At 42.9% G+C, this 13,836-nt stretch overlaps 1 protein-coding gene across 1 annotated transcript; it reads left to right on the forward strand.

Annotated features, from left to right (window-relative positions):
- The first annotated feature begins 481 nt into the window (after nt 1-481).
- hs3st3l (heparan sulfate (glucosamine) 3-O-sulfotransferase 3-like) lies at nt 482-13,650 on the forward strand. Its single transcript, XM_020082686.2, has 3 exons — nt 482-1,319; nt 10,003-10,232; nt 12,199-13,650. Exons 1-3 carry the CDS (start codon nt 844-846, stop codon nt 12,585-12,587), a joined length of 1,095 nt encoding a protein of 364 aa, XP_019938245.1. The 5' UTR covers nt 482-843; the 3' UTR covers nt 12,588-13,650.
- The last annotated feature ends 186 nt before the right edge of the window (nt 13,651-13,836 follow it).

The following is a 13,836-nucleotide window of genomic DNA, read 5'->3' on the forward strand; positions in this document are numbered from 1 at the left end:
ATAAACAGTCAATCTATCTGTCAATCAGAAAGCACATTGTGCACATTGCAAATTGTTTCGGCACTAGATTTGCCCGACATCCAACATCCCACATGGAATAATGGCACTTGGGTGATCAACTTCTGTTTGCCAGATCTGCCACCAGAAAGCCTTGGCAATGCTGCATGTCATCCAAAGATGCCAAAGGTGGCCCAAATTTGTTTTAGGCTTTTAGGTTATATTCACTTATACAAGTGGGCAACTTTAAGCTCATATCCATTTAGTCTGGGCCACAAGAAGTCCAGAAGTGCAGCATCATCATATGCTTTCCATATGTCTGCGCACCGAATCCACATTTCCCTTATTTTATAATACTGGAATTAAAAAAGCCTCAGGCCATGACCCCTCAAATAAGAGGTATAGCCTCTATAGTCCAGAGAGAGAGGGAGGGAGAGAGAGAGAGAGAGAGAGAGAGAGAGAGCGAGAGAGAGAGAGATCCCTCAGCCCCGTGAGATGAGCCGTGGGGGAGATACGCACAATAATCTCTTGGTGTGGAGAGAGAGAAGATCCCCGCAGCTCGGATATTAGAGCTTTATTTCTCAACCCACGTTGCCAGGGTGGGTAAGTGGGCGCACACCCTAGATGTCACGCAATAACTAGTTCCTCTGATTTATACTGAGGCTGACAGATTGGCTGGTTTTGAGGGGGCAATGCGCTCTGAGCGCACAGCATGAAGGAGGTGAGGAGCAGAGCGCACTGACTGAGGCTCTCCAAGAGTTTGTGCGTGGTGGTCGTTAGAGTATGTCGGGATGTGAGCTGAACTTGTGGTAGAATGGCACCTCATCTCACATGGGTCTCTGAGGGATGGCAGCTTTTCACCACCACCATCACTACCACCCGAGCGCGGACCTGCGGCGGCTCTTCCACCGCCTCACCATCGCTTCGTCTCTGAGCATCCTCTGCTTCTCCCTGGTCTATCTGCTCACTGGATGTTGCGAGTCGGATCTGACAGAAAACTCTGAGATCCAGACACCCGCGCGCGAATTCATCGCGTCCGGGTCGGGATGGCAGTACGAGAGGAACGGAACCAGCTTTGCCCACGAGGGTGCCATCGCTGTTGGCGAAGGCGCGTTCAGTGGACACCCCGGGCTGGATTCGAACAGCTCGGGGAAAGAATGGACAGCCACTCGGAGGTTACCCCAGGCGATGATCATAGGGGTTAAAAAGGGAGGCACCAGGGCTCTGCTGGAGTTTCTGCGGCTCCACCCGGACATCCGCGCCCTGGGGTCGGAGCCGCACTTCTTCGACCGGCATTACGCACGGGGACTGGACTGGTACAGGTACGCACACTTTACGCAGAAAATCCGTCACAGGAAAGTTACTGAAACTGACTGATTTAAATAAGCTTTTAAGCTTAAATTAAGAGGAAACATTCCTTCTTCTTCCTGATGTCTGTCCCATAGAAGCAATCCAAATGTTCCCACATAATTTGCGGGTTTTGTTTTTTGTATTTTTATTAAAATTCAAATTACATTCTGAAAAACGTGATCGACACTCCTTAACATTTAAATAGTGAACTTTCTCTCTGTGTGATTGTGCAATAGGATTTATTCATATCTTAAATTTAAGTCCCAATTAGGAGTCTCCAACTTCCACCAAAAGAAGTGAATTTCTTTGTGCTGTTTGCATACCCAAACATATCCACAGCAATTCCACTGAGGTTTAGGTGACAGTCAAAGAGACTGTGCCATCTGGCTATGCCAATCTGTGCATGTGTGTGCCTGCAGTGCTTGGTGTGTGTGTGTGTGTGTGTACAAAAGGGGGAGAGAGAGAGCTAGGCCTTTGCAGGATGAGTTCTCACGGAGCAGCAGAGTAATCATCTCTGGAGCTGGAGCCAGATGTTAATGTTGTAATGTGGTTCTGTTCTCAGCTTGTTCCATGAAAACTTGGAAATACTCAGAACACACACACACACACACACACACACACACACACACACACACACACACACACACACACACACACACACACACACACAAAATGAGAATTATTTTAGGAAATAAAGGAAAGGTTTCCAGCTTTTTCATACAGTGAGTGGATGCACATATAGATACACACATTGTTATTATATGACAGATTAGATATGAATCTAAATTTGAAATGTGTCATGTGCTGTAAACTATCTTACTTAACAGGCATGTTGGCACCAAGTCAACCTATGATGGTGCTTGATGGTTTTTATATGTTAATGTGTCCATAGACAGAGACAAGAAGAACCAACCATCACAGCCAGAAACTAATTTTAGGCCTGAAGATACTGGGAAAGCCTGTGTAGCCCGTGTTGTCTGCCAGCATGTGCAGCATGTCTGCAGTCTGTGTGGCACCAAGTGATGTGACTGTGACACCAGATTGTCACGTCTCCCCTCCGGGCCAGATGGGGCTCGCTGCACGTTGAGCCACTTGACATCGCTGTCAGCTCTGTCAATTGACCTCTGACTCCCGGTCACTTTACACTGGGAGTTAATGATGTGTTCACACCACTTCATAACAAACAGAACACACCCAGAGTACACAGACTGACAAAGCAAGCGTGTGTCTTTGTTCTGATTGCTCAACAGCAAAACCAAAAAGTAGCAAAATGCCTTTAAAATTAAAACGCATATATCTTTTTTATGCATTGTCAGAATATTTTCTTGTCTCTAAGAATAGATCCACCGAGGACTTTTGATCATCAATTTTATTTGTTATGAATACATTGACTCAAGTAATTGCTGAAATCTGGGAACACGGTTCCATTGCTCCACCAAAAGAAACATTTAGCCAGTTCACTAGACTACTTTATATGGAGGGAAAATAAAAAAAGCAACTAGCACACCCAAAATAGTGATGATAATCTCTCATTGTAGAGAAAAACTGTATCTATACATTTGCAAAATTTCCAGTTGAACCCAAAATTGTTTTTTAAAACTGTCACGGAGACTCTGGACCAACAACCTGCTCAAATGTTTATTGCTCAATGATCACTATTTTCAGGAGAGTTTCTGACTCACACATTATAATGTTCACATTTCAGACGGATTGAACACATGACACATCTCTGAACTTACATAAAGTTCATCAACTTGCCTAGCGTGTGCAATGTCTGATATGAAATATGACCACAATCAAAACATTAAGACATCAGTTGTAATAAAAAGTAGAATCATTCTTGAAGGCAATAGTGAGCTTCTTATACCACACAGCAAATGGAGGGTCATCTGTGGAGCTTTCAGAGTCGACGTTACATTTCTGTATAATTGCTTTTCTCTCTTAAACCCTATCACGGACAATCAAAGAGAATGAGATATAGAGTATCTTCCTCAGAATCACTCCTTGCCTCTCTGAGGGTAAAATAACATTTAGCTTCACCGGGCCAATTGAGATCAGGGCCCCTGACAAAGATGCACTAATGGCGTTTGGAGCGGAGATTGGATCTGGAAGAGCACTGCGATGAGCCCCGAGATGGACTGGAAGTTTCCTCCTTACTGTGTTGTCTGGGATCGATAGCTCTATCTCCTCGCTCTGACCTTGGGTTGACTCCAGCATTAGAGCGGTTAGTGTTGGTCAGCTCGGCTTCGGTTACAATTACCAAGAAGCTTTATCCTACATTGGCATATTCCCCCCCATGTATGCTCATAGGGGTCATGTTGCACACAGTTTTTTTTCTCTCTCTGTGTAGCTCTAAAGGAATCCATTAAAATGACTCAGCCTGGAACTCACATCTCACTCTGGTCACTATGGTTCCTTGCTGAAAGATGGCATGACAGGTGGATGGTTAAAAATAAAGGGGAGATAAGAGATAAGACCCGGGTGAGGTAGAGGTTAAAGGGTGAAGTCAGTGTTACCGCAGCCTCACACATCTACACTGACCTTTGCTTCAACCCTGGGGATTGTCACCAGAGCTGGGCTCATGTGTGTGTGTCGGTGCGTATTTGACAGAATCTGAAGAAGTCAGCATTTACCCACACGGTCTGGAGACTGCTCTGTCCTCCAGACAGCGGGGCTGGTTGCATTTTGTTCTTTTGATACAGTGAGATTTATTGAAATACAGTATTATTGACTCTGAGTTACCAGAACAGCTCTGACCTGACAGGATGCATTGTCGGTATTTATGCTTGTGATAATTTCCAAGAAGGCACATTTTTCAAAGACCACACTTGAATATTTGAAGGTTGATGCTGGGGGTCAGGTTGAAATCTAAACAAGCCCTCAACACAATGTATGATTGACATCAGCTGTAGATAACTGATTATTTAAAGCTTAGGTCAATGGTGAAACTGTGTGTTGGTTGAAAATGGAGTATTAGGGCTTTCAAAGGGAAAAAGAAATCAGAGATATTGAGCGTAAAGTCATAATTTTACGAGAATAAAGTCACAATGGGGGGGGGGTATCAGATGTCTCTCACATGTGGAGCATCTTCATATAAATTTCACTAATAACAAAACACATCAGCACCACATTATCATAATTGGTCAGGACTTTGAAGTGTGCAGTCTATTCTGAAGAAAGAACTACACAGATTTGGAGGAAGTTGTTATCATAATAATATTACGATTTTATTTTCGTATTATTATGACATTATACTCGAAATCTCAATTTTTTTTTTAATATGTCCCTAATACCACATGAAAACCATGAGTATCATAAGGTAAATCTTTAAAAAGGTCTAACTGTAAATGCGTGCATCATGTCACATACATTATGTTCTTATCATTTCATGACAAAATAATAAAGAAATCAAAGCTTTACGACATTATATTCTATCTCTGAGGCCCCAACTCAGTTTAAATGAACTTTGAGACACAGGATGTATAACAACAGTATAGGAGGGATGGAATGACTCTGTATTCTCAGTCAGCTGCTGCAGTTGCACAGAGTCATTTGCAATTCATATTGAACTCATTAAGGGAGGCTTTTAAATTCATACCCATACATCGGAGGCTTTGTCCTGCCGTGACACAGCACATGGTGCTACTTGAGTTTTTGTGTTTGTACAATGGAATATAATTGGCATGCAAATCAAAGAAGAATGGCTTCCAAAATATTCGTTGTTCGGCAGGATTTGGTGGGCGGGTTATAGCAAAAAACATGATAGGCGGATTTCCTGATGAATCAGATTTGTTAATCTGGGCGGGGGTAAGTGGTCAAATATTTTATATTTATAGTATTTTCTGCATGTTTTTGCACAGTTAAATATCATGCAAAAGTGTGACGTAATTAAAGCCTTAACAATAGGTTTGATTTGGCGGTCATGCTAGGTTTTGTTTGCTGTGTGTAACTGGGGTTCAGGTGTCCTGTCCTGTATTGGGGGTGTCACCACAAGGCCCAGACGGGTGGGGCGATCTGGACCTCATTAAGGTCCTCCCCTGGGGCTTCGAAAGCAAAGGCGGGGGGTTTTGGGGACCCTCTATGATGGATGTCTCCTGGAAGTGGACAGGGCATTGTCACAATGGAGTGACTCCTTAATGGTCCCCATATAGAGCAAATGGATGAGCGGTCCCCCCAATAACACAGTCAAGCATGCATACAGATACACATACACACTCAAATCTTATATTTGACTCATGAATAAACAGTCAGGTGTATAATGAACACGCCTAATACTGCGCTCTTTGATTGGCTGCTGTTTCATACTTGGATCAAACATCTAAGACAAACAGACCAGATTTTACGTCTCTGATCCAACACACCCTCAAATCCCCCACTCCTTTGCTGCATATTCGAACATTTCAATTGCTTCACACACACACACACACACTGATGGGGCTCAAGAGGGTGCTAGCTCCTCCAGTCTCCACCTGCCACTCTTGGTCCCAGCTGAGGCCCAGCGCTGTATTACCATTTTCAGTCTGTCTTCTTACAGTTATACAAACACCTTGCTTCATGCATCCCATCATACCTCACTCATTTCAATATGCACAATCCCTACTATTCCCCGCTTGTACACCATCCACACCTGCCTATGTGTCGCTAGCCTAAGCCCCCATAGGATCAATAGCCTGTGGCCTTGGCTGGCTGGCGCTAATTCACCAGGGAGGCCTTCTGAAATATTGGGAAATGGACGACAAAAGAGAGGTTCCTCAAAGGCAAACAGAAGCTTATTGTAAGCTGCTGGATAATCCCTGTGTTCATCATACTGACTGTTTGATCTCACTCTCAAAAGTAAATGAGCAGTGAAAGGATGTTGCTAAAACAGGCTTTTTTTAAACTGCCAATTAATTCAGCCATCTTTTTTTTTGGAGGGATTTCCTCTTTAACACATAATGTTACCAGCCAAATCTATTTGCCAGTGAAGAGCTCTAACACTTGGCATGTTATCCCCACTTCACTCCCCCACGATACAGGCCAAGGAAACTATCTAGTGTAGCAACGAGGAGAAGATCCCTCACTGGCTTCCCACCCACAAACATGGCCAATTACCTATGTGCTATGGGAAACAACCCTAACCTGGTAGAAGAGGGCAAGAACTTTACCACTTCTGTGACTTCTCTCAGAAAAACCACACTGGTCTATATATTTCCGCTACAAACAGCCCACACCATTATCTTTTAACCATGCTAGTAGGAATTCCCCCTTGTCATGACTATAATCTCCCATCCTAAGTAGTTTCAGTTGCCTAAACTTGATCTAACCTGACCCGTAGAGGAAGTTATTTAGGACTTATTTTTTGCATATAGTTATGAAGACTGGACCATTTAGGTTAGATAATTTCAAATTAACAGCAGGCAGGAACATCTTGTTTATATTCATTATGTGTCCCCAAAACAAGTGTGCCAAAGGCAGAGAAGTAGAACCTGTGTTTGTTGATTAGAACCATCAAGTGTACAGTAACTAAGGGTGTACAGTCAGCACAGTGCAGTGTAAAGTGCCCCCGCCATTATTTCCAGAGGGGTAATGAGGATGCAGCATCAGCTAATTCCAGTCGAGCCTTTGAATCAGAATCAGAATTCCTTTATTGTAAGATTGGGAAATCAACAAAAACTTCCACTATGTTTCTAAGACTGTGTAAACTCACAGTGTGGGCGGAAATAAAAACTACATTGGTCAGTCATTCAGTTACAGAATATATAAAACAGATACAAATAATTAATTCCATCATAACCTTGGGAATCATGCTCAGACCAAGCTTCAACCTACACACAAAACCATTGCTTATAATCAGTTGTTACATGTTTTTCAAAACAAAACTATATTGACAACATATGTTACACTGACAAAATCCTTGATAAGATAAAGAATAAGTAAAAAAATGAAATCCTATATTTAGCTGCATCATACAACTGTGACAGTCCATGTGATTCAACTGAATCTTAAGCGAAGTCAACAATCGAAGCAATAATCCAACCCTATTATTATCATATGCTATTAGTAGTAACAATAGTACTAACAATTGTATGAATTTATAGTAAATTCTTTTGACTCTGCCCTCTGGGGTTCAACCAATAATAATTATTTCTGACTCTGACCAAACCTGGGATCACAATTTACACATATTCTATGCCAGAAGTAGGATAAGGGCATATTTAGTTGTTAGAAAAACTAACAGCTATTTTGTCTGTCAATTATTGTGTCTGTGCAAAGCTCATAGCTGAAGCATATTTATGGAAGTCCTTTTCTTTTGATGGTGCTCTTAGGGGCCATAATTAGCTCTTTGTGCGTAGGTAATGGCATGGGGCTCTTGGCTCTGAGGCTATTCACAGACAGATTGCTAATGGAGGCACGTTTGTATCCACTCCGATCATTCCTTCATCCGTCACCCACCGCTTTCATTTAAAACACTCTCGCAAACGCACACACACACACACACACACACACACACACACCATCTTTAAAGGGTCTGGTAACAATCCACCACACCCACCCTTTATTGTGTGTCTGCATATGTATGTGGGCAATTAGCTTCTTTTGTCTTTTTACGTGTGTGTGTGTGTGTGTGTGTGTGTGTGTGTGTGTGTGTGTGTGTGTGTGTGTGTGTATATGTTCAAGGTGGCCCATTGGGAGACCAGAAGCATGATAGCAATTGCTTGCCTAATGAGTGAATAATGAGTGTATGTTTTTGTTTTGCAGTGTGTTCATGTGCCCATGTGCCTCCTTGAATGTGTGTGTGTGCGTTTGCAGACTGCTCGGCTCCTCATGCTCCGGGTATGGGAGTTAAAAGGGAAGTCTTCAGGCTAAGTGGTGGTGAGCGCTGCCTCATGCCGATCAGATCAAATGAAATCTGTGTGTGTGTGAATATGTGTGTGTATGGGGGGTGTTGTATAGACAGGTTGTGTTGCAGGCACGTCTGAAACGTGATAGCAGAAGACAGTCAGAGCATCCTGTCCTCGCTATATCAGCTCTGTGTCCTCTCTGTTTGTCCCTCTTTTATTAACATCACATTTGTATATGCATGTGAACACTTTTATTGACTCTGTATTCTAACACATTGTTCAATTTTTAGACCAAATAAAAAAAAACTAGTGCACGTCAGTAGTCAATCATGAGTTTTCTTTGATAAAGCAAAAACTAAAGAAAGTATTTTGTGATGGGGATTACCTGATGTAATCCATATCAGTTAAAACCCTGAAGAACCAACTCAGTTGTTTTTACTACAATTGATGTACATGTTACTTTACAGTAGCAATTCTACAAACCATGCTAATGTGTTTGACACATGTAAGTGTAAACTTCCAGTTATTTCACCATTGATTTCTATTCATACAATTAGAAAAGCAATGTAAACTAAAGGATGGCCAGCAGATGTCTCTTTCTATTAGGAAACTCCAGAAACTCATGGGATCCCTCACAGAATACATCAAATCCAAACGTGAAATACAAAGTGAATGATTCATAGATAAGTTGATCAAATTTGTAAACACATCAGTAAAAGCCTTTAAGCTCCATCCAAACAAGCGGGGATGCTGTGTATGATGCTGACGAGGCTGTGTGTGTCAGTCAGGTGTGTGGCAGGTGTGTCGGCAGATGTCCCAGAGTCCCCAGCTGGACCTGCGGGGCCCCCGGCCTCATTTATCTTTAAATGAGTCCCATCTGCTGGGCTTCTGCTGTGGAGGTAGAGGTGAAGAGAACAAGACTCCTGTGTTTGTGTAGCATGACTATCACCTGCCTGTTTGTCTGGATCATTGGAGATCAACTGTATCAACACTCACTGATCAGCATGTATAATGTGTGCCAGGGTGACTTACAGGGCTTGTGTGAGTGAAAGTGTGTGTCTCTGTGTTTCTAACTGAGTTCATCTTCCTCAAATTTTGGAAAATGAACTTATTTGTTTTCTTGCTGAGAGTTAGATGAGAAGATTTATACCTCTCATATCTACCCATTAGTGTAAATATGGACAAAGGCCAGTAACCTCAGTACGAAGAAGACTGGAAGCAGGAGTAAACAGCCGACTCACTCCACTGTTCGCTTCCTATATACAGTCTATGGCTGCTTTCAAACATGTGAACTAAACTCCGGATAATGTCCTGACATCTCTGGAGGGGCTATGCGAGAACGAAACAGTGGTGTCACGGACGTAGAAGACGCAGGTGGAACTCCTACATTACATCCCTCACCTGAACACTCCGGAGATTTCTGTGTTGTTGGGAATGCGTCTGAGTGGAGAATCTCCTGCTGCGTTGTTCACGTGGGAAAGAAAGAGAAAGTCTGGACCCAATCGTGAGGACATTCTCCAGAGTTCATGTCTGAAAACGTCTTATTTTTGCTTCCAGAATTTATACTTAGCTAAACCAACCAGGTTTCTAGGGCTGAAGAGGTTGACTCGTAAATTATATGTGAGACAGATTTCAGCCATGTGGAATGTTTATTTTATTGAGTTGTCTTATAATCTGCCTTACATCATTATTTATTTAATGCTGCATATCATATCAGTCTCATACAGCTAAAGCCAAGATATTTGTCTCTGTTTGTCTATTGGTATTTTATCAGTATAGAAATAATATTTGTTATTGTTTATGGAAGTGAGCATATTTCTTCCTACGCTTCCAGAAGTATGATGCCCAAAGCCCTGGAAGGCCAGATTGTCATGGAGAAGACGCCTCGTTACTTTGTCACCGTGGAAACGCCAGAGCGAGTCCACTCTATGTCACAGGATGTGAAGCTGATCGTGGTTGTCCGTGACCCTGTGACCCGAGCCATATCTGACTACACCCAGATCATCTCCAAGACGCCCGACATCCCTCCGTTTGAGAGCCTGGCCTTCAAGAACCGCAGCACAGGTACAGCATGACTCTGACAACTGAGCTCAAGGTTTTTGATCTATTGAACGATAAAGCAGGTAAACAGAGACAAACCTGCAGTCCCGGCTGTTCGTACATTACGTTGGCTCGATCCTGGAGCTTTTCTATATAGCGCTGTCAATCTTTTGTCTCCACTGAGCACAAAGAAATAAAGGCAAACATAGAATAACACATCACAGGGGAGGCAAGAGTAAATTTGCAAAAAAAATCAAGCAGTACTAAACAAATTAGCATCATTTGTAAACAAGCGTCTGGTAGAAGCATTAAATATTTCCTATCTGGGCCTGATGTGTCACACTTTTAATAGCTTCTCCTAATAATGCTTGAAAGAGTTCATTGTGGAATAACAAGGTTGTTGGCTGAGCAATAAGACACATTTATCACGCAGATTACTTCTTGACGTGTAAGAGAAAAATGTAGCGACAAAATGAATTAAATGAATCTTATTAAGGGCCTTTCTTTGTGGAGTTTGCACACAGTCCAAAGACATGCAGACTGGGTTTAAGTTACTTGGAGACTCTAAACGTACCATATGTGTCAGAGTGAATGGTTGTTGTCTCTGTATGTTGGCCTTGTGATAGGCCTCGACCTGTCCAGGGTGCAACTGGCCCCTTGCCCAATGTCAGCTCCCCCCATGACCCTCAAAGGATTAGGGGAATGAATAACTACAGGTCATTGTCACAGTGTTTTTTTTAAGTTACTCTGTGTTTGCTCCTGCCACAATTAGACCAGGCCAGAAGTTGTCAGGTGCCTTCCTGGGGAAGCGTGGCAGGGTTGAAGTGGGGGACGCAGAGGAAGAGACGTGAGACAAAGATACAGCATGTGGTAAAAAGGACAGGTGCAAATAACTGCACATGTCACACCTTATACAGTAGTTAAGTTTAACAAGCACTGGACCCAAACGCTAAACATGGAGGTAGAGTGAAGGTTTAAAAGAGATTTAATGAATATTGGAATGTGCAACAGAAGAATCCAGACAGTCCAAAAGTGTGTATGTGAAGGGGCTGAGAGACGACAGGCAGAGGATGAATCCAATTCTAGATGAAAACCAGGCTTACACAGGAGCCACTGGAACAGACGGAGGAACCTGAGACGCAAAAATGTTTAGTCATTTTACCATTGGGTTAAACAGACGATTAGACAAACACTGGTGCAGAGCTGTGATGATAGGCAACCGGTGTGATCATTTGAGGAGGAGGCAGGATGGAGCAGACCTGCCAATCACACCCTGTATCAGCACACCCACCCACCCCCACACACACACAGAGACGCACACAGATGGAGGGGAGGGACAGACAGGACACACAGGGGGAAGGGAAACCACAAAGCAAGAGGGATAGGTGGGAAGAGTGCAGATCCCAACAGTTCTTTTCTTCAGAGTCAAAGTAATGCAGTAATACGTGTCTGTAAATCCACGGGCCGAACTGCAAACCAGAACTGCAGGTACAAGCTACTCTGAATAGTTCCAATGTGGCCAAATGTAAACAAGAGTAGGCCGTTTAGATAAACAGGGCTCAAGGCCACAGATAATTTGTAAAAATAGTGTTTGCAGAACCCAAATTGCAGGAACTATACCTCTCAAACTTGAACATGATAATCAAATAAACAAAAATAGGGTAAGGGTTAGGTTGTGGTAAAAATAAAAAAACAATTAAAGGTTAGAAATAAAAAAATAAATGTAAACAAAATAGTTTGATATGATCTTTTTAATGCTGCACTATAAATATCTGACTGACCCTCAGAATGTCTTAGTGAAGTTCTTATTTGTCATGTCTCAGGTTTTGGAGCATCGCCAGTGTTAAGCTCTGAAAACCACTGGTCTCAGCCAATTGCCAAAGAATAATAGCTCCAATATATAAGTTAGATGGGACCTGAGACAACAGTGACACTGGCAATGATGGTTTTTAATTAAAGGCTTTGAGATATGTCTTTTTTTTGTCTCTAGGTCAGATCGACTCTCTGTGGAGCCCGCTGTGGATCGGCCTGTACGCCCAGCACCTGGAGCGTTGGCTGGCCTGGTTCCCCAGGACCCAGATCCATCTGGTCAGTGGGGAGAGGCTCATCTCCGACCCCGCCGGAGAAGTGGGCAAAGTGCAGGACTTTCTGGGCCTCCAGAGGATTGTCACAGACAAACACTTCTACTTCAACAAAACGAAAGGCTTCCCCTGCCTGAAGAAGCCGGAGGGCAGCAGCAAACCTCACTGCCTGGGGAAGACGAAAGGGAGGACGCACGCCTCCATCGACCCGGAGGTTTTGCAGAGACTGAGGGATTTCTACAAGCCACATAACCAGCGCTTCTATCAGATGGCTGGACAAGACTTTGGATGGCAGTGACCCTTTGATAGTTTGGCACCAGTGGCTTTTGCACTGTTTTGGGTAGAAGTGTGAATCTTCCATCTGACTGACACAGATGCAAAGACTCAGAGAACAAAAGATTCAGAAAACACATGAAGTTACCGCCTCTGACCAGCAGAGCTGCATCTCTGATGATGAGAAAAACCTGGTGTAAAGACACTTCACCTCTACCAATCAATTGTTTTGTGCAAGTGTTTGAGCGTCATTTTAAATATCATAGATGTTCAGTAAAAGACGTGATTGCACTAAGAGTTTGTGGTACGTAACAAGGATCTCCTTTCTCAGTTTTCCACCCCAGATGGTCAAATAAAGCATCTATGTGCAAGTTGGTCATGACGTTGTGGTTGCTATGGGTAACAGCTATATAAAGTTGGTTGGTGAAATACACAGTGTAGCTTTTAGCATATCTGGTCTGCAGTTTAATCCTGTAGTTGGTAGGCTGTAGTGGCAAAACAAACCCAGAGCAGACAATGCTTCGTTCCACATTCCTGAATTCCCACAACTTTCTTTTTCTCAGTGTTTGTTCTTCAGTCTCACTGGTTAAGAATTTAAGAGCAATCAATGCATACATATTGAGTATCGTCCTCCAAGCGTTGTTCCCGAAAAAGCGGGAATGAATCTTTTATGTGGTGAGCAGCAGAGGGGTGAGCGAGAGAATCTTTATATGAGCTCAGATTTGACTGAGTGGTTTTGTATTCCTGAATAATGAATGTGGATAAATGGATGTAGGGGAAATGGTGTGGATGACTTGCCTCTTCGCCGTTTGGCACATTCATGTGCCGAGGCTCGGGTTAGGATTCTGACTGCAAAACCGCCCCACTGTACTCCGTGTGCGGTAAAGGGATCACTGGAGGACAACCAAAACAAGAGCAGGTCAAATCAGCGGGAGAGGGTCGACCTGTCAATGGCCATTTCTCTGGATGTGATATGCGACGCTTTAGTGTGTTACTGTGAGGGCCAGTTTACAGGGTTGTCTGTTTTCAGTTTGCATGTATTTGCACTAGTTTGAAAGTATTCAAAAATAAAAGTATTTTTAAGCATAGACCTTTCTTTCTCACAGTTCCTTTCCCTCAATGTTTACTACAAAATGCTTTTTTGTATGATCATATTAATATAATATAATATTAATATGTTTGAATTTTCTTTCTTATTTTACATCATTAATGGGGGTGGCTACTTAATCCATTGTAAATAAGATACAGCAGTCCAGGGGTCCAATAATGTGAAT

This window comes from Paralichthys olivaceus, chromosome 21 (assembly GCF_024713975.1).
Source record: "Paralichthys olivaceus isolate ysfri-2021 chromosome 21, ASM2471397v2, whole genome shotgun sequence".
Lineage (NCBI taxonomy): Eukaryota > Metazoa > Chordata > Actinopteri > Pleuronectiformes > Paralichthyidae > Paralichthys > Paralichthys olivaceus.

Coding starts and splice junctions, on each gene's coding strand:
- hs3st3l (XM_020082686.2), top strand. CDS start 844: ATGGCAGCTTTTCACCACCACCATCACTACCACCCGAGCGCGGACCTG. Junction 1,320..10,002: donor CGGGGACTGGACTGGTACAG/GTACGCACACTT, acceptor CTACGCTTCCAG/AAGTATGATGCCCAAAGCCC. Junction 10,233..12,198: donor CTTCAAGAACCGCAGCACAG/GTACAGCATGAC, acceptor TTTTGTCTCTAG/GTCAGATCGACTCTCTGTGG.